Genomic DNA, 23,535 nt, shown 5'->3' on the forward strand with positions numbered 1-23,535 from the left:
TACGCTGGTGGACGGAAGACGTGTTAAAAGGGAAAACCTTTTTGCAACCCACCAGTACAAGCCACTCTTACAACAGATGCCTCACTCCTAGGATGGTGAGCTCATTACCTTCATCATACGGCACACGGCATGTGGACACAAACAGCAGCAAAAAACCACACAAACCTACTGAATTTGCTAGCAGCCCTCAAAGCCCTACAATCTTTTCAACAACACCTGCAACAGTGCTAGTCCCCACAGATAGTACCACTGCTATGTTTTATCTAAACAAACAGGGATGTACACTCTCTAGGTCTGTCCTTGTTATCCCAAGAGATTAGAAGTGGTCACTCAAACTAAACCTGTTCCTAGTGCCAAAACTTGTTCGATGGGAACACAATTCACTAGCAGACAATCTGAACTAATACTACCCCCAGAACATGAGTGTCAAATTCACAAAGATATCTTAGACGATATCTTTACCCAATGGGGACATCCACTGCTAGACTTTTTCACAACAAAGTAAAATGTATTGTGCCCAGACTTCACATCCAGGTTTCCCCAACCAGGATCCAAAGGGAGCCCGCTATGGATGAGTTGGTCAGGGAAATTTGCTTACGGTTTTCCACCAACACCACTACTGAACAAAATAGTGCACAAAATACACCAGGAACAAGTAACGCTAATCCTGATAGCTCCAATGTGGGCGCGACAACCATGGCTTCCACACCTGCTCAAACTAGAAATGTACAAACCAATCATCCTTTGTTGCCCATTCAACATGTTGTCCAAACACAAGGGGACAACATTCCATCCATACCCTCAGACTATGAACTTGGCAGCTTGGCTCCTGAAGTCATAGAATTTGGACATTTGAATCTTCCACAAAGTTGTATGGATATCCTTAAAGAAGCATGAAGGCCTAACAAAAGACCCTGTTATTTTAAAAAGTGTAAAAGATTTGTCATTTGGTGCAGATCATGAAACATTAATCCAATAGACTGTTCACCATAACACATACTTCATTGTATGCTTTATCTGCTAGACTCTGGTTTAGTATTTAATTCTATTAAAGTAAACTTAGTAGCTCTGTTTGCTTACACAAATTCTCAAAACAAAATATCCTGATTGAAAGTACCAGTTATCAAAGCATTCATGGAAGGAGTAAAAAGACTACCCTCCCATTTTAAATCCACCACCAGGTTGGGACCTTACAATTGTTCTCACAAAACCATGGGTCCAGCTTTTGGACCTATGCACAAGGGCAGTCTGAAGCATTTAGCTTGCAAGACGGCCTTTCTAGTGGCTATCACGTCCATAAAACGAGTCTGTGAACTGCAAGCACTTTCAGTACAACGCCCTTTCATTCTCATCCACAAAGACAAGGTGGTTCTTGGAACACAACCTAGGTTTTAACCAAAATTCATTTCTAATTTCCTTTTTAACTAATCTATTGAACCTTCTACTTTTTTCCAAAATCCTTCTAATTCAGCAGAAAAAAGACTCAATACCCTAGATGTAAGGAGGGTGGTCTTGTACTACATCAACAAAACTAAACTGCTAAGGAAAACAGATTAACTCTTAGTTTTCATAGCAGATGGCAGAGAAGGAGATATTTCTAAAAACGCAATCTCCACATGGATAGTTAAATGCATCCAACTTTGCTACTCCCTTACAAAAAAAGGCGTTACCTTTTACACCAAGTGCTCACTCTACACAAGGCGTAGGAGCTGCATTGGCATTTATTGCATATGTTCCTTTAGATGCAATTTGCAAAGCTGCTACTTGGAGTTCCATTCATACTTTTACTCAGCATTACTGCCTAGACGCACACTCTAAAGCAGATTCACAGGTGGAACAAGCAGTATTAAAACATCTATTTGACGCTGTACCTTCTCAGAACCCACCCCCTGCACCAAGTACTGTTCGCTGATCTATGCATAGCATGTGAAACAGATCACAAGCCCCAGAAGGCATACATTTCTCACCGTAATTGTAATTATAATGCTTGTATTTGCTTGGACTCCCATGCACCCTCCTTTCCTCCCCTACTAGAGTTTGAAGGTGCATAGATGTTTCTATCTTTACCTTTCTACTTTAGCTTTCTTGTACTGAGCAAACACTTCATGCACCCTCCTGTCAGAAACAAACAATCTGAGGGACCTCAACGCGTGACGGCCCATGGGTACAATAGACGTCACACTAGGGATAGTATTACAAACACGCCCAGACGACATGTTTTTTTCTGAGTTTCGGAAACGCCATGTAATACTCCACGACTACCACGCAATGTCAGCCTATGCACAGTATGTGAATCTAAGCAGATACAAGAATCAGAAATACAATTATAGTGAGTAATGTATGCCATGAGACAGAGAGTCACCAGGTTGCTGAACACTGGCTGCTGATGACCTGTCTGTAGTCGAACACAAGAGTCGAGGATGGTATTTGTCAAGTAGCAGTAGGCCTCCTGCTAAATTTTCTGACAATAGCTGGCACTGGAGTACTTCTATTCAGATGAGGAATCAGTGGGTGGGCAATCCATAAAAATCACATTACATGTAAGTCATTTTTCTTCCTTCACCGTTATTATAATTCTTTAAAGGGAAAGTCACTTCAAACTATATTTCTTTACCTATATGTTTTTCTCTGCCTCATCTGTTCCAGGTAGAAGATATTTTCGTGTCTATATCATATAAGGGCTCCCAAGTTTTAACTTTCCAGTTGTAACAAGTATAGACTGGGCAATCAATATTGTGTGTGATTTGCTGGGCCGTAAAAGGGCACGGCTATATAGACAATAACCATTTGGATTGTCCTCTGCACAAACGCATGTTACAAATTGGCCCTCAAAAAGGTACCTGAGGGTTTATGTATCATTTCTACTAGAGGACAAGCAGCGACTTCAGCTTTACCAGGCAGCCAATCTGGTTTTCTCTGTTATCACTTGGACTCCATGCTGGAGAGGCTGTCGGCATGAGACGGTCTGTAGTAAAAAATGTCTTTATGTAAAGGCTTTTTCATCCTGCTCCCTGGCCTGGATCGTAACTGTCCTGCCAACTTTTGTCCGGTGTCCATTCCTCTTCTACCTTATTCTTCCAAAAAACTAAAGCGTGTAGTTTTCCACTGACTTACTGAGTTCCTTGGCACACACAACTTCCAGGATCCTCTTCAATCTAGCTTCCGACCTCTGCACTCTGAGTCAGCTCTCCTCAATAGCAGCAACTACATCGCTTCCGTTAGTCATGCCAACTGTTCATGTATTCTTTCTTCTCAATCTCTCTGCTGCCTTCGATACAGTCAACCATACAGACCTACTCTCAACACTATCTCTCCGAGGCATCTGGGAGAAGTAGGCCCTCGTTTGGTTTGCTTCATAGCTCGCCCCCAGATACTTCCAGGTGTCCTGGAACAGTCTTACCTCGCCACTCACCCCATTTACTGTTGCTGTTCCCCTAAGGTAAGTCCTGGACCCACTTCTCTTCACTCTCTATATCTCTGTTCTTGGCACCTTGATATCCACCTTTGGCTTCTCTTATCAACTCTTTGCTGATGACACTCTGTCTTTTCCTTTCCCTCCTTATCTCAGAAGCTAGAGTAAATAATGCCTCTCTCTCTGCCATCGAATACTGGATGGCATCTCACTTGCTCATGCTCAACTCTACTAAGACTGAAGTTCTCTACTTCCCATCCAAACAGACTATCTCTTAAACTCCCCCTATTCTATTCTTCTCTCCTGATTACCTTCCCTAATTTGCTTTTGCTCACAATCCTTGGTGTCTTCGACCCATCTCGCAACTTCAAGCTCTTCATCTCCAAATCTGCCACTGTGGCCTAACTTAATCACCTCAACATCAGAAAAATAAGACTTCTTTTTCCCTTCAACACTGCTAAGCACCTAATCTCCTCTTTAGTACACTCTCTATCGGTCTACTCTATACCCTTCCCAACTATGTGTTTTCACCTCTCGACAAAGTCCTCAACTTTGCTCTGTATACGCTCTTCAACCTTTCCCTCTTCACCTTGTCAGCCCATCGTCATGGAAGCAGGTTGTCTATGAGACAGAGGGCAAAGTATAAACGCATTCTCATCTTCAAAACTATACATGGACTTGCCTCACCCTTCTTGTCGGCCCGCCTCACTCCGTACTCTTCCCCCTCACCCTCTATGATTGGCTCACCTCCTTGCCTCCTCTCGTATCCCTTGCTCTCCTTATTGTTTCCACTCTTTCTCTTCTAACTCCCTTACTCTTCTTGCTCCCTTACTCTGGACCGCTCTTCCTCTCCCTCTCTCCACTACTCCCACCCTATCTCTAATTTAGTCCATCCTCCTAGCTCTCCACCTTTCTGAAGAAACACTTGCATACCTTTCTAGGCCATCACATCTTGCTGTTCCCCTCTCCCCCTAACTCTCCATGACAACCCTGCAGCACTTATCCCTCACTGCATCATCCTAAAACTAAGCACTTCTTCCACTATTCCTTTCCTATGTCATACTCCACTGTACTTGTCCCGGTTCATGTTTCTACCTCCTGTGCATCATCTGCTCTTATATCCACATCCTCTCACCCTTTAAGGACACGGGTCATTCGCTCTACAAATCAATGTTAAAAGGTTTTGTAGTTTTGTAATTATTACCCTATCTCTATCACCCCCTTCCTGGGTAAACTCATGGAAAAGTTGGTCCTCCCCCAACTGACCCTCCACACTGATCTTGGTGGCTGCCTTCATGACCCCCCAATCTGGATTCCGGGCATCCAGAGGCCCGGAAACTGATCTCCTGAACACCCATGAATTCTTGCTGGCAAACCTCAACTCTAACTCTCTGGCTCTTCTCATTCTCTTTGATCTCTCCTCTGCCTTTGACACTGTCAAACATTCCATCCTCATAAAACGGCTCTGACACCCTCGGCATCACTGACCGGGTGCTGGACTGGCTCACCTCCTGCCTCACTAGCCGCCCTTCACACAATTGGTCCCTTTCTCCTCTTCCTCCTCCACCACCCTCTTTACCTGTGGTGTCCCCCAGGGTTCTATCCTATCGCCCTGGCTCTTCAATATCTATCTCGCCCCTCTTGCTCATATGATACCCTCCTTCTCTCCTCATTTCCAGTGTTATGCCGATGACACACAGCTTTCCTTCAAACTCCCCTCTACTTCCTCTCTTATCCCGACTGTCTGTCTGCCATTCAGGCATGGTGTTCAGCGAACAATCTCTGTCTCAATGCCAAGTAAGACGATATCCTCCTCATGGGGACACCTGTGCCCTCTTTTCCTCCCACCCTTTGGCTACCCTCTCTGGGCCCTCTACCCTCACCATCTAGTGATGCCAAAATCCTCCAGGTCATCTTCGACTCCTCCCTCTCCTTCGCCCACCACATCATGGACCTTACCAAAAAGTCCCACTTCCAGCTCCACCTCCTCAGAGGCATTCTTCCTTTTCGCACCTTCCCCCAGAAGCTCAATGTCTCCAGGGCTCTGGTCCTTTCCAGGCTAGACTACTGCAACAGTCTTTCTAAATCTCCCGTCTCTCCTCTCTTCGCACCCTCCAGCTAATCCAGAATAAGACTGCAAGACTTATCCTTGGCCTCAAGCCCAGGGACTGTATCTCCAGCCTTAGAATCTCTACACTGGCTCCCGGTGGCTGCAAGGATCAAATTCAAGACCCTCTGCATCATCCACAAGGCCATCTGGGGCCTGGGACCATGCTGTGTCCAACTTTCCCTCCCTAAATAATGCCCTGCTCGAGCTCTACACTCCTCCAATTCCAACTCTGTCAAACGCTTCTCTAAGCAGAGAGTGGGGGGCAGATCTCTCTCCGCAGGTGGTGCCTCTTTGAACAGCCTCCCTGCCCATATTTGAGGTGGACCTGCTTAAATTCTGGAAACTTGTCAAATCTCTCCTCTTCGAATGGATTGTGTCCTCCAACGTATTCCTCATCTTCGACATGTAATGTCCAGCTTCGGCTGCTTCAGAAAACATTTTCAGCATATGGCGCCCTGCGTCGATGGCGTCGAGGCAATGTCCCTCGAAGGCCTCTGTCGAGGCTGACGTCATCGGAGGTTATATATAGCACGCACGGCGCCAGTTGGCCTCAGTTGCGTTTTTCCGCAAACACGTTTGCTTCGTGAGAAACTCAGCGTGCCTTGTACTTTTACAAGTATATTTCTGTGTGGTTTTTCGAAACCACGATATGTCATAGTCATCTACACCGTCAACCCTTCGGTCCATTTTCAAAAATATGTAAGGACTGCGGATCGAAGATGTCCATAACCGACCCTCATCGAATCTGCATGTGGTGCCTCGTGGAGGGACACGATACTGCAACATGTTCCAGGTGTCAATCCATGACGGGGAAAGGCCTTGAGGGAACTAAATGGGAAGCTGCAGGTAGGCAAGGTTTCCAATCCCCCAAATTCCTGACCTGCTAGACCTTCGACCGATGAGCAGAGACATGACTCTCCTCCGAGGAAGAAGGCCAAGCGTTGTAGGTCTAGGAGTGGTTCCCGCCATTCATCTTCTTTGAGGAGGTTGAGAAGGCACCGCCATTCGCCTTCACCGACGTCTTCGTCGGACAGTTCCCCCATGATCATGGCATGTCCGTACAAAATATCTACACCTGAAGAATGGGAAGTTTTCCGTGTCGAAATGCTGAAAATCTTTGAGAAACAGGGTCGTACTCCAACCAAGCCTTCTACGGAAGCCGGGAAGGAGAGGTCTCGGCCGAAAACGTGCGCGCCCTCGAGCGTGGGTAAACGGCGTGATCCCGATTGAGAGTCCTCGAGGCCTCGATCGGATAAGAAATCGAAGGATCACTCTAGACGTGAGGAGAGAGAGAGATCTTTGAAGCCCTCAGCGTCGTTGGCGCCTATGATGCCCATCGGGTCCTCGACCCCTGTTAGGCCATCGACACCAGTGTCAACATCGAAGCCGAAATTGTCGAATCCAGCTGTGCCCCTTTTGCCAACCCAGCCATTGGTGACTAGTGTTCCTCCGAAAAAGGCACTGGCTAAGACAGAGTCGACGACTTCGACACTGTTGAAGCCTCTGGGTTCCCAACCAGACAAGATGTATACTCCTCTCCCGAAAAATGATTTTTTCAAGTCTCTGACTTCCATCTTTGAGGAGGAAGAGCTTTCGGATGAGGAGGATACCCCCTTTGGGGCACACCAAATGTGCCTTAGTGCCTTATTTCAGAGGAGAGTAAAATGACAATTTGCACAATGCTAGTCGCATTGACACCTCTCCTGAGTTGGAGTTGGGAGCATGCCGACTCCATATATCGACAACTCATGTCTAAGGTTGTGGAATACTTAGGTTGGTCTAGACCTCCAGTGCCTTATGATCAGGATGATCTGACTGATATTCTGGACAAGGGTCCGCCTACTGATCCGGTCTTGCCTTTCCATGTGGCACTTCAAAAAAGGGTGGCCAGGAATTGGGAGACTCCGGAAACTAATCAGGCAGTTGCCAAAAATCTCACAAAGAAATACCGCCCCTCCAGTAGCGACCCCAGCTACCTGTCCAAACACACCACTCCCAAGAGTCTGGTGGTCCAGGCAGCTACGGCCACCTCAAAACAGGCAGCGTACCCTACCATCTCTCCAGATAGGGACGATAAGCGTGGCGATGGATGGGCGAGAAAGGTATTTTCAGCGGGGAGCATGGCATTAAAATCTGCTAACTCCACTTGTACCCTTGCAAAATGTTCATACACTCTGCGGGAGTGCATTTCTATGGCTGCAGAGCATATTCCCGGAGGGGAGGAACGGGATAGCTTCCTGGCTATAGTGAAGGACGACAAGGAAGCTATGTGCGAGTCCCTTCAATCTGTGTTGGATTCTGCAGATAGCATCAGCAGGTCCATGGCTACCAGCACCGTGATGTCCAGATTTGCATAGTTGCGAAAGTCAGGTTTTTCACCGGACGTGTAGGCTAGACTTCTCAACATGCCTTTTGACGGGTCTCATCTTTTTGGCAACAAGGCTGACGAGAGCCTTGAGAAGTTGCAGACCTCGAAGGCGGCTGCCAAGTCTTTAGGCACCGCTGTTGGGCAACCTCAGCCTTTTCGTGGTAGTGGACAACCTTGGAGGAGTAGATCTTTTCGCTACTACTCCTCATTTGGAAGGGCGAGAGGAATGGCCAGTCAAAGAGGCCAACGATAATGTCCTCGTGGTGAACAAGGTAAAGGTGCCAAGCCAGCTCAAGCAGCATCCTCTTTACCATCGGCCGCTGCAACAGCCGCTTCAAAACCACTCTGAGGGCTTAAGTCACAACTCGCCAGTCGGGGGCAGGCTGTCTCAGCATCTGGAAGAAAGGTGAGACATTACTTCTGATGCTTGGGCTCTGGAAACAATAGCCCACTGTTACTGCATTCCTTTTCTAAAAAAGCCCCAGAACAATCCATTGTGGAAACACTCTTTGAAGATTCTGGATCCACTCCTTGTGCAGGCAATTTTAACCCTGCTAGAGAAAGGCGCTATGGAACCGGTGCCTGTAGCGGAGAGGTATTTCCCCCTATTTTTTGATTCCCAAAAAGGACGGAGGACTGAGACCCATCTTGGACTTGAGATACTTGAACAAGTTCCTCAGGAAGTACAAATTCAAGATGGTCACTCTTTCTCAGATCCTTCAGGCCCTCCACCAACTCCAGGATTGGTTAGTGTCATTGGACCTTCAGGATGCTTATTTTCATGTGCCAATCCAGAAAATAACGGAGATTCGCAGTTGGCCGCTCGCATTTTCAGTTTCGAGTCCTGCCATTCGGGTTGACCTATGCCCAAGGGTTTTCACCAAACAGATGGCGGTGGTGGTGGCACAGAGTCTCGGGGGCGGGGGTTGGGTGCGATTCACGTCTATCCCTACCTAGACGATTGGCTGATCAGGGCGCATTCTCCCGAACAAGTCCTGGATCATCTCAACTTCAAGAAGTCCCATATGACACCTTCCCAAAAGCTCCAGTATATCGGAGCTGTGCTAGATAGATCATTGGGAAAGTGCCTGCCACCCGAAGTGAGGGCTTGAGACATTCTTCAGATGGTAACAACATTTCAGAGTGCCCAGAGTCTTCTGGCCTTCAAATTTTTGAGGTTGCTCGGCCTCGTGGCATCCTGCATTATTATGGCGCTGGAGGCCCGCCTGAGAATGAGATCCCTTCAATTGACTCTTAAGCCACAATGGTCACAATTCTCAGGAAGGATGTCGGACCGTCTTCAGATTCCAACCAGAGTCTCACAGGATCTTTTGTGGTGGGCCTGCGAGGAGAATATTCTGAAGGGAAAACCCTTTTGCCAACCATGACTGGATATAATGGTAGTGACGGACGCCTCACGCACGGGGTGGGGAGCTCACTCCAACGATCTGACCATCAGCGGTCGTTGGTCTCCATCGGAGTCCAAACTACACATCAACCTGTTGGAGCTGAGAGCAATCAGACTAGCGCTGAAGGCTTTCCGGCCCTCAGTATGGGGAAAGAATGTCCTGATAATGACGGACAACACCGTGGCCATGCACTGCCTCAACAATAGAGGAGGTGTAGGGTCACTACCTCTGTGCAGAGAGGCAATGCAGCTCTGGTACTGGGCTATTCAAGAAGGAATTTCCCTGTCGGCGTTGCACCTGGCGGGAGAGGAGAACACAGCAGCATATGCTCTGAGCAGGCGGAGCACAGTCTTCCATGAGTGGGAACTAGCTCAGGAAGTCCTTCAAGAGATCTTCACCCTTTGGGGAACCCTTGAAGTGGATCTCTGTTCGCTACCGCTGCCAACTGGAAGTGCGAGCAGTACTGCTCAAGGGAATTTTCCTCCAAGAGGAGCTCTAAGAGACACGTTAGTGGTGGACTGGGAGGTCCCACTACTGTATGAGTTTCCTCCAGTCCCAGTCATTCTTCATGTACTCAGGAGGTTGCGAAGGTTCTGGAAGCACAGGATCCTAATTGCCCCGGATTGGGCCAGGAGGACGTGGTATCCGGACCTTCTGGACATGTCCATCTGTCCTCCGATGCATCTTCCACAAAGAAGAGGACCTTCTCTCGGAAGAGGAGGGTCGGGTTCTCCATCCAGAGGTCAAGAATCTCAACTTTCACGGTTGGTTTCTGAAAGGCTGAGATAAAAGAATTGGGACCTCCCGGATCACGTAATGGAGGTGCTGCTTTCGGCCAGAAGGCCAGCAACAAAATCTCTGTGCCGTTGGACTAAGTTTTGCCATTGGTGCAGAGAAAAGAATGTTGATCCTTTTCAGTGTAAAACTCCTGATGTTTTATCCTTTTTGCTTTCATTACCACACAAAGATCTTCAGGTTGGCACCATTAAGGGCTTCTTGGCGACGCTATCAATCTTTAAGCGCTCATCAGAGGAATGCTTCTATTTCAAGATAGCACGTGTGACTCAATTTCTAAAAGGGCTCACTAATGTGTTCCCTCCATCTCCTTTGCAGGTTCCGGTTTGGTACCTCAACCTGGTTTTAAAGTTTCTGATGTGTGCCCCATTTGAACCTTTGCACACATATTCTCTAAGGTTTTTGACCTTGTTGCAGGCACTTTCTTCCAAGCCACCCTTTACCATGTTCCACAAGGACAGGGTTGTGTTGAGGGTAAAACCCTCCTCCTTGCCTAAGGTAGTCTCATACTTCCATTTAAGTCAGAAAATTGTGCTACCGTCTTTCTATCCGGCACCTCATCCTGGTAAGGAAGAGTAAAGGCCCCATTGGCTGAACCCTAGGAGAGCGTTAAGTTTTTACATCTCCAGAATGTCAAAATTCAGAGTAAACGACCAGCTCTTTGTAGGGTACCCAGAACACAAGCTAGGACAGGCTGTTACCAAACAGACCTTGTCTAGATGGATCATTCTAGCAATTTCTGAATGCTACAGACTGGAAGGCAAAGACCCTCCTGAGGGTCTACATGCACATTCCACCATGGGCATGGGTACACCGACAGCCCTTCAAAGGGGTGACCCTATTAAGAACATATGTGATGCAACGTGGTCCTCGGTACACACGTTTACAAAGCATTATTCTCTGGATGCTTCCCATGCTCAGGATGTCGCCTTTGGTAAGGCGGTACTCTATTCTGCCCTTTAAAATTATGCATATATGAATTCTACACCCTCCTCCAATCATGGATACTGCTTTGGGAGTATGTCAAAGATGGGGCATACGTTGGAGGACACAATCCATTCGAAGAACAAGTTACTTACAAACTGGAAACGTTCTTTCGACTGAATGTTCATCCAATGCATTCCTCATCGCCCGTTCAACCTACCCCTCTGTAGAATTTCCCATGCTATTACAGCTTTCGTTCCAACAAGGCTGACTACTGTTGTGCCTGTATTTATGGGCACTGGTGCTGCACGAGGTGGGGAAAACAGAACTGAGGCCAACGGGCGCTGTGCGTGCTATATATAACCTCTGATGACATCAGCCTCGACGGAGGCCTTTGAAGGACATAGACTCAACGCCATTGACGTAGGGCGCCCTCTGCCAAAAATGTTTTCCGAAGCTGGACATTACATGTCAAAGATGAGGAATATGTTGGAGGAACATCCAGTCGAAAGAACGTTGCCAGTTGGTAAGTAACTGGTTCTTCTCTACCTTTTTCCCTTCCTTGTTAATCACTCCACTGCCGCTGTGACCGGTGGTCTGAGCCTCAAGAACCTCTCAGGCCCCTCCTTCCTGTCATTACCAGCACCCCTTCACCCCCACCCTGTTTTGACCTCCGTGCCCCTGCCTGGTTGCTCCACATGCCACCCTTGAGAGCTGACCGCACTAGCACTGAGGAGCTCCTCCTGACTCTCCTTAGCACTTCCCTCTTGGGCCCCCCTCCAGCACTTGTCCTCTCCTCTGCTCCCCTTTCCACCGCCCCCAACACTTCTCATCAATGCACTTGCACGGCCGAATGCCACAAGGCCTAGTAGGACCACGTGTGTAAATATATCACTGTTGCTTTGTGTTTCTTGCCACTATTATCTCCTCTGTTCCCTTCCCATTTAGCCTTGTTGTGCTTTGAAACACAATCCTGTTGAATAAAGCACCTCCCAAATGATCAATAAATCAAATAAATATGCATTTCTAACTCAAAAATGCATTGTTTTCCCTGTCATTTTCATTAAATAAATATTCTTTCGCAAATTGAGAAATCTGTGAGAGAGATATCAATTAATAGAACGAATGTCTTGCCTTTGGTAATGGTAATGATCTTTCTGATGATTACAATGATTTCTCTTGCAGATTCCTCCTCACACCTACTTCACTAAAATCAGTCCACAATTTTATTGTTTGCTGTTGCCTTCAAAATCTTCTTAAGACTGTCAGTTCTGCCGTTTCTCATGGATGTGTGGCAGAACTGATGGGAAATGTCACTGGCTACTCTGATTATTTATGTCCATAAAATTACTTCTAGCACAAGACAGTACCCAGGAATGGGGATGAAGCTGGTTTAGGGGTCATACTGCGCATGCGGGTGGCTGAGAAAACTCTCTGTAGCACACTGTGCCCAAAACATATTTCATAGGATGATAAATCTATGGTAGGAATCATCATATCCATTTTAATTGATATTACCAGACAGAGTTAATTTATTTGTCTTATCCAATATTCTTTTAGCAGCACATTCTTGCAATTCATTGGGTTTTATAGGCAGTCACATTTAATTCCCAATCCATTAATTTTTAAGTTTCCTATACACATACTCCCATTTTTTAAATCCTTTTACACATGTTGAATTTATCCATTTTCATGCCTACGTACCTCCCCTACGTTTTATAATTCGGTATAAATTAGTATGAAATGCTTATTAAAAAAAAGGCTTTTAAAATTGAGGTTTGAGTAAAAAATACTAATGAATAAAAAGCCTCATACCATTCACACCATATGAAAAATGCTAAATTAAATTTATTTTTATATTTATAAAGCGCACTACAGCCCTCGGGCATCGAGGCGCTGTGAAGGACATGGATGAAGGCATGATTCAGGGTTACAAGAATGCGGCCACACAAAAGTACTTAGAACAAAGTGATACATTACATAGTAGTCTGAATTCAGAATGATTCCTGTAGCCTTGCCCACTATTAATTCCCTGTAGAAACATTGTTTATGCATCATTTCATTGTGTTATTTGAAAGTGACATGAACATTGGACTGTGCCTAGGCAAAGGTTTTTGCAGGTGCTGCTATGTTATCGAGCCTTCGAAGTTCTAATAGACTCACTTATAATACCCCAAAATCTTAACCATTACTGCATCACAACCTTTCTGGGAGAATACATGACCAGCGATAGATATTATCCATTTCCTGATCAGACCTAGGTGCACGAGGTGTACAATGGTTGTCAGTTCATACAGATTAGAGTATGCAGAGTGTCATTCTTCCTGAGAGGCGTGCCATATGTTTCTGGGGTACCAATGGAAAAGCACCTGCTGGAATTTCATTCATATTACTGGTTGTCAGTGGATTTTTTATGTGACCACTGTGGTAATAGGTTAAATGTTGAAATCTTTTTGTATTGAGTTCTGTTTGTTTTTTTTGCGACTTAGAAGTTATATTGCTATTGCACGTTATTGTCACTTTAGAGCTTTTCTCATCAATGCATTACAGATTTCCCTCCCTCGTTGTTGGATTAATCACGTATACTGCTTCGCCAACTTGTGCACAGCACGAAAAGCCAAATGCCAGTTTCTGTTTGCATAGTAAACATACTATGTGGGACTTATGTTATTGAAATTGTAGGCATATGTTACTTATGCATATTTTCATACTGGTCATTGGTGTTGTTTTGGTGTCATTTGGCTTGTCAAAATGCTGACCCTACGTTTTTCAGAGCTGCATGCACATGGTAAGCCTTTGTTGGAGGAGACAGAAAGCAAATGAGCGAGCCCCAACCTTGAATCTGCAATAAATCTACTGATTGGTATACTTTATTTATGTCTTCCCTTAATAGTTAGCCTGCTATTACCATGATTTGTGATACTGCCCCATTCATCGGGTATCTATCATTTTAGATGAGATTAATTGTATGTGAATACATGTCTTTCCTTTTGCAGACTCTGGGCAGGTTTAACATGATAACAAAGGCAAGGAACTTTTCAAAGTTATGTGATGACGTACTCCATGAAAAACAAGAAAGTAATCGGGGATTGCTGAAAATGCTTCATGACGATGCCGTTGGTGCGGGTGGCCATATTGCAGTGGAAGAAAACCAAAGGCTATTTAACCAATTAAATGCTGCACAGGAAGAATTAGAGGTACAATTTATTTTATTTGGTTGTTAAAACCGTTAAAGGAGTAATGTAAACAAGAAATCTTTGCATGTATCCTCTCTCTCATTACTTGCTCTCACAAACGTTAATTTCTTCAGTTATCTTCCATGGAATCCCATGAAGAAAAACGTCACCACTATACAGTGAAAGTACCAAACCTAACAAAAAAGTAGTTTGTACTCCTTATTGAAGCCTGCGTGACCAAATATGCCATCCTGCTACAATGGCATGAAGCCCTGGATGTTTCTGACTTTACCTATGTGGTGTACCTATATATTCCAAATCTGATACTTCATATGAAACAGGAATACCAATATGTGCCACCCGAGACACCTGAAAGTCCTAAGGGGCTGAGAGTGTTCTATGGTGTACAGTTTACGTATGCAAGTTTTCTCACCTGGTTGGCTTTGTTGTCTGAGCCGGTTAGTGAAGGCTTTGCATTATTTGGGGATATCCATACCGAAAACCTATATAGAATTTAGTATTGCTTTAAAGAGCCAGACATTGTTCTTATTAATTAAGTAGAATACAGATGTGGTTATACACTATCATGGCTACTGCATGAATCAGTGAGCAACTGCAGTTTCCAGAACTATATAGGACCTTTTTGTGCATTGATGTCTGAGACACAATCCTGAATCCTCTTCTAGGTCAGCCTAAGGCGCAATCAGCAAGGGTTGTCTCATCTTTTGCTGCCTTCCCCTCCTGTTTTCCTCTGGCAGGCATATCCCCTGGCACCCTCCACAGGTTTCAATCCTCTGGGAACACAGCAGGTCTGTGGCCAGTAGGAGGGCACCAAGTAGATGGAGCACTTCTTGAACCCCAAAATAAAAAAGTACTTGGTTTAAGGTTTCCAACGGTGTGAAAAGCAAATTTGTATTATATTTAATTCTTCTCAAATTGTTAGGACTCCCATTACATCCGATGATGGCCTCCAGGAGTGGAGCTGTGGGAGGCACTGCCTATTGGTGAAAGGGGGAATGACCCAAAACAGTGACAGAACACTAAAGTGACTGCAGTGTTTCATTTTCTAAATTAAACTGCTTTATTATTACTGAGGATTCCCAGTCTGACAATTCGGAATATTCAAAAAGCATTTGAATCTATGAAAAATACCAATGCTCGAGAACAGGAGTTACAGGTAAGTACGTTTGTTTGTTTTATTATTTATAATGCGCAGATATACCCAGGGGTATCAAGGCGCAGCATTTACAAGAATATGCGAAGCTTGGTTACAAATATAGAATATACATGTAGGCAATGGAAGTATATACATAGCATAGTAAGGAGAACAAGCAATATATACAATACAAAACGCGAGCACGGGTGGGCGCACGAGGGTTACACAGTGTGCGGGTAGCAGGAAGTGATAGCCTTGGCACCTAGCTATCTTGGTGGTCCCTCGTTTTCAGCCATGAAACTACCATAGATCGGAATTTCAAGTAGGGCATATCTGCTCTCAATTTGGGAGGCAAGGAGTTCCACAATCTGGCTGCTTTTACCGGAAAACTTTTCTCTCCTGTGGTGGCAAGTTTGAAATTTGGGACAGCAAGGCAGTCTTTGTATGCAGTTCTAAGGGGTCTTGCGGAAGCTTGTCTGTGGAACCTGTTAATCAAATTGATCGGTGCGTCATTGTTGAGAGATTTGTGGGTTAGAGATGCCGTTTTTAGGAGGATTTTGTCTCTAGTGGAAAGCCAGTTATTCTGTTGGCTCAGTCCTGAAATGTGCTCTCTTCTAGGGCTGCTCTCAGGGCGTTATTCTGGAGGGTTTGTAACTTGTTGGTGGTAGCCTTGGAGGTTCCCACGTAAAGGGCGTTGCAATAGTCAAGGCGGGAAAGTATAAGGGCTCTAGCAAGTGTGAGGCAGCTAGTGTCTGACAGAAATGGTTTGGCTGAGCGTATTAATTTGCACGCGTATGCAGTTGAGGATGCCAGGGAACTCAGTTGTCTTTTGAAGGAAAGGTTGGAGTCCAAGTAGAGACCCAGTGTTTTGACCTCCTGACCGACTTTGATATTATTCCCATCTATCATAAAGGAGTTGTAGGCAGGGCTAAGTTTCTTTAAACCGGGCGTAGTACCCAGGATGATGAGCTCCGTTTTCTCATCATTCAGGCATATTCCATAAGTGGCCATCCATGCCTGAATGATGATGTACACCCTATTTAGCAAGGCCAAATCTTTTTCATAATCTCCGGAAAGCGGAAGGAGGATCTGGGTATCATCTGCATAGTTAGTGTAGGTGATACCGAGATGACCCAAATCATCGAAAAGGGGCTTGGTAAATATGTTGTACAGTGTAGGGGAGACACAGGAGCCCTGTGGGACACAAGTGGTAGGAATGGGGTCTGCTGCAGCAGTGGGGGAGAAGACCCTCATAGTTCTTCCGTTGAGGAATGAGGTGATCCATTTGATGGCCTCTGGAGAGAAGTGTGCTGCTGTTTGGAGGTGTGAGCATAGGACAGAATGGTCGACCAAATCGAAAGCTGCAGATAAGTCAAGGAGGAGGAGCAAGGCAACTTGCCCTTTGTCCCTAAGAGTATCAATCTGAGCTTTTAAGTCAATGAGTGCAGTTTCAGTCCCATGTTGAGGACGGAACCCTGATTGTCTAGAAGAGGTGGTGTTCCTCCAGGTGCTTCTGTATTTGTACATAGGCGACCTTGTCAAGGATTTTTAGTAAGAAGGGAACAGTAGTTATAGGCCGGTAGTTTGTGGGAATGGCTGGGTCCAGAGTAGGTTTTTTTAACAATGGAAGTACCCAGGATTGTTTTAGTTTGGAAGGGATGGAGCCAGTGTTGAAGGAAGCGTTGATCAGTTTAGTGATGAAGGGGGGGAGGTCACGGGCGGCATCTTTGATAAGCTGTGCTGGGCACAGATCTCCCTGGCAGTTGGATGGTTTCAAAGACAGGATAATTTTTTCTACTTCAAGAGTATTGACTTTGGAGAACTTGAAGCGGATAGGATCTGTGGGCGTGTGCTTATCCTGAGTTTTGGAGGGGAGAGTGTCTTTTAGGGCAGCTTTTTTACTAGAGATTTTACTTTGAAGGGTCACAATCTTATTTTCCAAGGCATTTTGAATTTCAGAGCACCAGTTTTTATCTTTGGTGCAGGTATCAGGGGGGAGTATGGGGGTTTCTACTTCTTTAAGTATAGAGAAGAGTTCTTTCATATTAGATTTAGCTTGGGATATGCGAGAGTCAAAGGAGGTTCGTTTGGCCAGGTAGATTTATTTTTTATATAGTGTGGTTAGTTTGGAGAGTTTGAGTTTGTTTGCAGCTGAGGGGGATTTTTCCAGGTGGCCTCGCAATTTCTCTTTTGCTGCCTTAGGTTTTTGAGGAATGGGGTGTACCATTTGTTAAGGTGGGTTTTCAGTTTACTAGGTCTGAGTTTAAGTGGGGCAATGAGGTCTAGCGAGGGAGCCATAACCTTGTTATATTCTTCAACCAGGATCTCTGGATCCAGGTTATTGGGGAGTGTGGTAAGTGTAGGGAGTAGATTCGGGATGAGTCTTTCTGGTGTAATATTCTTTTTATTTCTGGTGAGAGTTGGAGGGGCCGTGGTGTTAGGCGGAGGTGGGGGTCTGTCTGTGCACAGCAGGAACGATACCAGGTGGTGATCGGTCCAGACTAGTGGAGAGGTATTTGTGATTTTCGCTAAACAGTTGTGGTCGGCCACCCAGTCAAGTATTCTACCTTTCGAATGAGTGGGTGCCATACCTCTTTGCGCAAAGCCTAGTTCAGCAAGAGTGTTAGCTATGGTGCTGGCTGTTTGGTCTGCCGGGTCGTTGTAGCCCATGTTGAAGTCCCCCAGGGTGAGAACTAACTTTTTCCTAAGTTACTAAAGTAACTTTTTCCTTTAAAAAAATCAGATTCCCTTAATTACATGACTGGCTTGTATCATTCATTTTAACGGTTCTATTGATAAACTAAATAATAAGGGAGAAAGCGGACAGGCATCCCAGTTGGACACCTCTTTCAAGCATAATCTGATTGACTAGCCCCCCATTGATCCTGATTCTCGTAAATGTAATGTTGTATCAAGCAAATATCCACAATATAATTGGCTGCCAAAAGCCTCCCTCCTTAAGAGTATTTTCATGAGGGGCCAGTCCATGATATCAAAAGCCTTATCTGTTTCAAAAAGTAATAGGGTGGAAGGGCTTGACAGAATATGTTTTATCAATCAAGTGGATGACCCTTTGCACATTATCAAATGTCTTTCTCACTTTAACAAATCCCTGTGGATCTGTATGACTAATTCTGGGAGAAGACCTTCAAGTCTGGAAGCTAGAATCTTGGTAAACATCTTGATTTCTGTTTAGGAGGGCAATGGACCAATATGATCCACACAGTTCCAGGCCCTTCTCCAGCTTCGAAAATAGATTCTTTCGTGGTGTCTGTAATTTCCCAAGAGAACAGGAAAGAGGTCAATAAAACGGTCATTGGATGTATTAGCTCATGTAAGTGTTTTATCCCTGGAAGCCATCTGTCCCTGGAGCCTTGTTCAGTTTAAGTGCCACGGTGGCCCTCATCACTTCCTCTTTGGTCATGATAAAATTCAGCGGTTGTCTCTGCTCACGAAATATTCTATGCAGATTAGCCTTCGATTAATACTCTAATTGACCTTGCTTGCTAGAACAATCAGATATATACATGGTGCGAAAGAACTCCTTCTTACGGGTTTAGTTAACGTGTCTAATACATTGTACATCACTTATTGCTGGAATTTACCTCTGTTGTTTTGTTAGAATGGATTTCTAAACTCTGCTCCGGTGAACAGAAGCTTAGGAGACCACCCTTGATAGTGAAACAGGGGACTCTTCTGGGATGATAGCCAGACCAATTCACAGTAGCTTGGAGAGCAGTCAAGGCTAAGTCTCGGGAGTAGTGGTGGTGATCAAAGGTCTTTGATGAGCTCACACAGTGAAACACCAAGAGTTACCCTTGGACAGTAGTATACAAAAATATCCAATGTATTAGGCCCAAGAATTAACAAAAGTGAATAATGAAATGTGATAGTAAAAACACCACTCAAACAACAGACTTTGTAAAATATATACAGTCACTGGAGTCAATGCGGTAAAGGTCTAAACTCTGCCTATAACTGTAAGGGAAAAGGCAGGCAATCTTTATAGCATAGACAATCTTCAGAAATAGAAATCCCTAACTTTATAAGTCCAACCCTACGATGAATGTAGTCTGGTGCTCAATATTTGATGCACGCGTAAAAGCACTCGGTCGTACGTAAAAGTCACAAAGTTCCTTTCTAAGGATATGGCAAAGTTAGGGACAGGATTCTGAATGGTGAAAACAGTTTCCAAGTGTTAGGGGTGAATCTGCTGTGATGAACAAAGCTATTCCCCACTTTCGGAGGGGTTTTGGAAGCAGGGGCTGCCCAAGCCAAAGAGAGGAGTGTTACGCTCACCTGACTCCCACAGAGGCGCTGGCCTGGTTCGCGCTGCTGTGACTTCTTCTAAGGTGATGCGCAGGGTTCGGAAGACGGACTGGACCGGGCCCCCAAATCTGGCTTGCCTGGCTCGCAGAAGTATCCTTCTGTAGGCGAAAATAGGGGATTAATGGTGTGCGGGGTAATGCAATCGGCCTCCCACTTTCCCCTCTCACCCTCCTCGAAACCCTTCAGTGATTTCTTGTAGCGTCTCACCTTTGGGTCTGGAAGGACAAGCTCTCCATCCTGCTTCTGATGCAGGGGCGCGTTGGTATCCAGTTACTTCACTGGATTTTCGGATTGGTGAGAACCAAACTTGCTTGGCTTCCAGGTAAGTTTTTTGATAAGAGGTTCCCCTTGTGTCCATGCATTAATGTACTAATGCTAGTGTCTTTTTCCCCATAGGGGCCGGGGTACGGAATGCCGGGGAACAGGCACCGACCCGAGATGAGAGGTGAAATCCTTGTAGAAATCAGGTAAGTCTTTAATGAGCGTTTTTTGGTAATGTATTTTCATTCGCTCATTAACGCTGATGTCTCTTTTTCACCTTAGGGGCCGGGGTCCGGAAATGCCAGGATGCGGCGCGGACCCGAAATGAAGAGGGAATGAATCAACAGGTAAGTCTTAACATGGAGATTTAGCTTTCCTTATTCCCTTCTCTCTCACCTTTTGTTCTGGTCTTTTTCTCCCTAGGCGCTGGGGCGTGACTGCGAATCCGGATGATCGCTGCTGAACATGGAGGCGCCCTGTAAAGGTGAGTGGAATGCGGCGGTGCAGCGATCGACGCAATGAGCTTTTAAATTAAAGTCTTCCTTTTCAGAATTGTCGGCGAGATGTCTCCGGGATGCGGATTTAGCAGGTAAGGACTTTTCCTTCTTCTGTTCTCTTCTTCTCTTCCTTTGCAGGTGATCCAGGATGCTGGCAGGCGTGGCAGAAGTCAGGATGCAGGAGCAGACACGGTGAGCGTCCAGCTGCTAGATGCAGAACAACGCGAAGCACGTGTGGCTGTTCGGGTGGGGTTTAAATAGCCTTGGAAGAAGTTCCAGGTATGTATCCTTCCTCCAATCAGGTATGTATCCTTCCCCGACCACGCCCGGATGGTAAATTAGTCCCACAGGTAAAGTAGTTCCTTTCAGGCCTCAAGGAGGCCGGGATCCTGCAGCATGGTCTGCATCAGGTAAGTGCACCCAAGCACTCCCATAATGAGCCTGGCGCCATAGGCGCCAGGACAATGTCCAAAGGGCCACTATATGGGGTTGCTGGGTCCTCCCTCTGGGGTCTGGATGTCTGTTTTCGGGGACGCAGGGCTTGAACCGGCTCCCCGGGAGCGGGCATCATGACAAGGAGCACAATGGATCCTCTGTGCGTAAAATGCAATGGATGAACAAGGGGCCACTGGTAAGTGGTTTCAGTACTCACTGCCCTTAGCTTAGATTTGGTCCAAACTTGGCAAGCCTGGAAAGGGTCCTCAGAGGTTCAATTTCCCACCCTCAGTTTGGTTTCAAAGTGCACAGGCGCTGTGGGTGCAGATGCAGTCTGGTTTGCAACAGGAGCTGTATCAGTCGTCTCGGTTGAAGAACAAAGAAAACCCTAATGCAGCTGGTCTCAGGGCACAAGAAGGAGCATGGGGAAACTGCCTTCAGTGACCGTCACTGTTGCACAGTGACGCTGGGGGCACCCAACTCTCGCGATCAAACACAACCTTCTCTCTCGCAGCCCAGAGTAGCTCGAATGATGACATTCTGTAAGAAAGTGCTTTGCAGTGCAAACTCGGATTTACCAAAGTTTTGAGGCAAAACTTGATGCGACAATGCTCCTGCACATGGGCCAGTGATCTAGCTCGACAGTCCAGTGGAAGACCCAGGAACACTTCCTACAAGCTCTTTTGCTACGCAACCTGGAGGCGTTGAGAGTGATTATTCCTACCACTCCACAGGTTCAAAGCACCTTTGCAGATCTTCTGAGATTGTGCGCAAAGCAGGGCTCTACCGGGACAACAGCGGGCTCAGGGTGTCAACCTCCTTCAGCACATCTCTGGATAGTCTTTTGTTCTGCTCGGCTCTTCCAGATACGTGGCTCCATCCACAGGTCGATTGGGACCTGTTGCTCATCTGCTGGTCTGCCTTCAGGACCCCTCCTCATATCCAAAAGTCCGGTGAGTGTACACACCCAGACGGCCAATGAGAAGATTTGCCCCACTTAAGCATGCCATCAGTGGTCCAATCGGGGACCACTGTGGCTCTCATATCTTCGTGCACACCAGACATCCTGGCACCAGTAGTGTGGATTGGGACCAGATAGTCCCAACCCACTTCCTACCCAGACACGATCCTGCAGTAGCCTGCGAAAGGAGCGTCTTACACAGGCCAACTGCATGCCCCAATAAGGAAGTCCCAGGTCACCAAGACCAGGGAGAAGTTCAAAGTACAAAATGGCCAAAGGAATAGACAGAAGACCTTGTGGGATGGCCATAACAAACACTAGCCACAGTCGTGGGCCAAATCCGGTAAGCACGGTATGGCTCGGTAAAAAGTTAAACAAAAAACATAAAAAAGCTTCTACTGCCACAAGTCCATTCCTAGGCACATAGTACAGTCACCCAAAAATTCTTTGTGGGTTACTAGGGCCGGAAAACACAAGGACCCCATTGCGCGGTACAGTAATGTACTTTGCTCAATGATAAAATGTTACCAAAAGTGGCAACAAAGTTGTAAAACTAAGAGAAAGAAAGTTTCACAATACTGGCTGCCTGAAGAACTTGTCAGGTTCCCTGTAACAATGAGCAAAAGCCCAGGGTAGCACAGCTGAAATCTGTGCTCCACTGGCAAAAGTCAGGTCAGGATGCTGAAACAAAAGCAAAAGGTTTGGGGGGGTTCGCAAATATAGAGGTAAAGTTGCCTTTAGAGAAATGTTCCCTAAAATTGTTTTACTTTCAGTAAATTGGCCAGAGGCCTAAAAGACTGATACTACTTTTCATGTAAGGTTTGCTTGTGATCCAGGAGCACCCTTTCTGCTCTATTCATCTTAATAGTGGAGAGGTGTCTTCTGACCACCTGAGTTTTTAAAAAGATTTCCTTGATCCCATTCTCCTGGAAGCTGCCTCACTCATCTTGTAGTGATGCCATGGGACTCATAGAGCACTTTTTGGGCTGCTTATAACTTCACCCCCCCTGGACAAATACTCACCAAACTTTACAAAACAAAGTATATGGGCCCCCTTGAAATGATTCTGCAAAGTTTGGTGCGCTTTCATCCAGGGGGGCAAAGTTATAGGGGGGCCCCACAATTTGTGGAAATGCTCATTGACACAATGGAAAAGAAATGTTGCTCAACGCCTACTGCCCAAAATGCTGGACGGATTTTCACCAAATTTGCGGCAGGAGCTGCGGGTTGGCTCCAAAAGCGTGCTTTTGTAAATTTGGTGTAAATCCTTCCAGTTTTAAAAAAAAAAAACGGCCAAAAAGTAGGTACACAAATTTGATATCTGGGTTTGGTCTGCGGATTCACTTCCCTATTCGGTCCGCGGACACCCCCCCGGACCAATCCGAGAGCGGCGTGATGTCCGCGGACATCGTACGTGCCTGCTGATTGGATGGTGAAAAGCGCAAGGTGCGTCATATTTTTGGAAACGGTCGCCATGTTTGAACCGCGTCTGCAAATAGCGCAGTGGAGACAAAGTCTGGAAAACACATTTGGAGTTATTTGGTGGTCGGAAGAGGGGCTGGAAAGGGTGAGACGGTGGAATAAACATGATATGAGGCTGTTTGTATAGGTGAAAAAAGGGCGTGCAGGCGCCGCCAAGTCTGTGGACAACGTGGCAGTCCACGGACAGCGCTGTGAACGTACAGCTTTGAAAACAGATTTC

General features: G+C 45.9%; 1 protein-coding gene across 5 annotated transcripts in view; it reads left to right on the top strand.

Moving 5' to 3' along the window:
* Positions 1-23,535, top strand: part of CENPE (centromere protein E) — a 2,471,681-nt gene that overhangs the window by 2,193,257 nt on the left and 254,889 nt on the right. For all 5 annotated transcript variants that reach the window (XM_069630970.1, XM_069630968.1, XM_069630972.1 and 2 more), the window contains one exon: positions 14,015-14,215. In XM_069630970.1, the coding sequence (XP_069487071.1) occupies positions 14,015-14,215 (201 nt within the window). The remainder of the gene's footprint in view (positions 1-14,014; positions 14,216-23,535) is intronic.

This window comes from Ambystoma mexicanum, chromosome 6q, assembly GCF_040938575.1.
Source record: "Ambystoma mexicanum isolate Mex_15411 chromosome 6q, UKY_AmexF1_1, whole genome shotgun sequence".
Lineage (NCBI taxonomy): Eukaryota > Metazoa > Chordata > Amphibia > Caudata > Ambystomatidae > Ambystoma > Ambystoma mexicanum.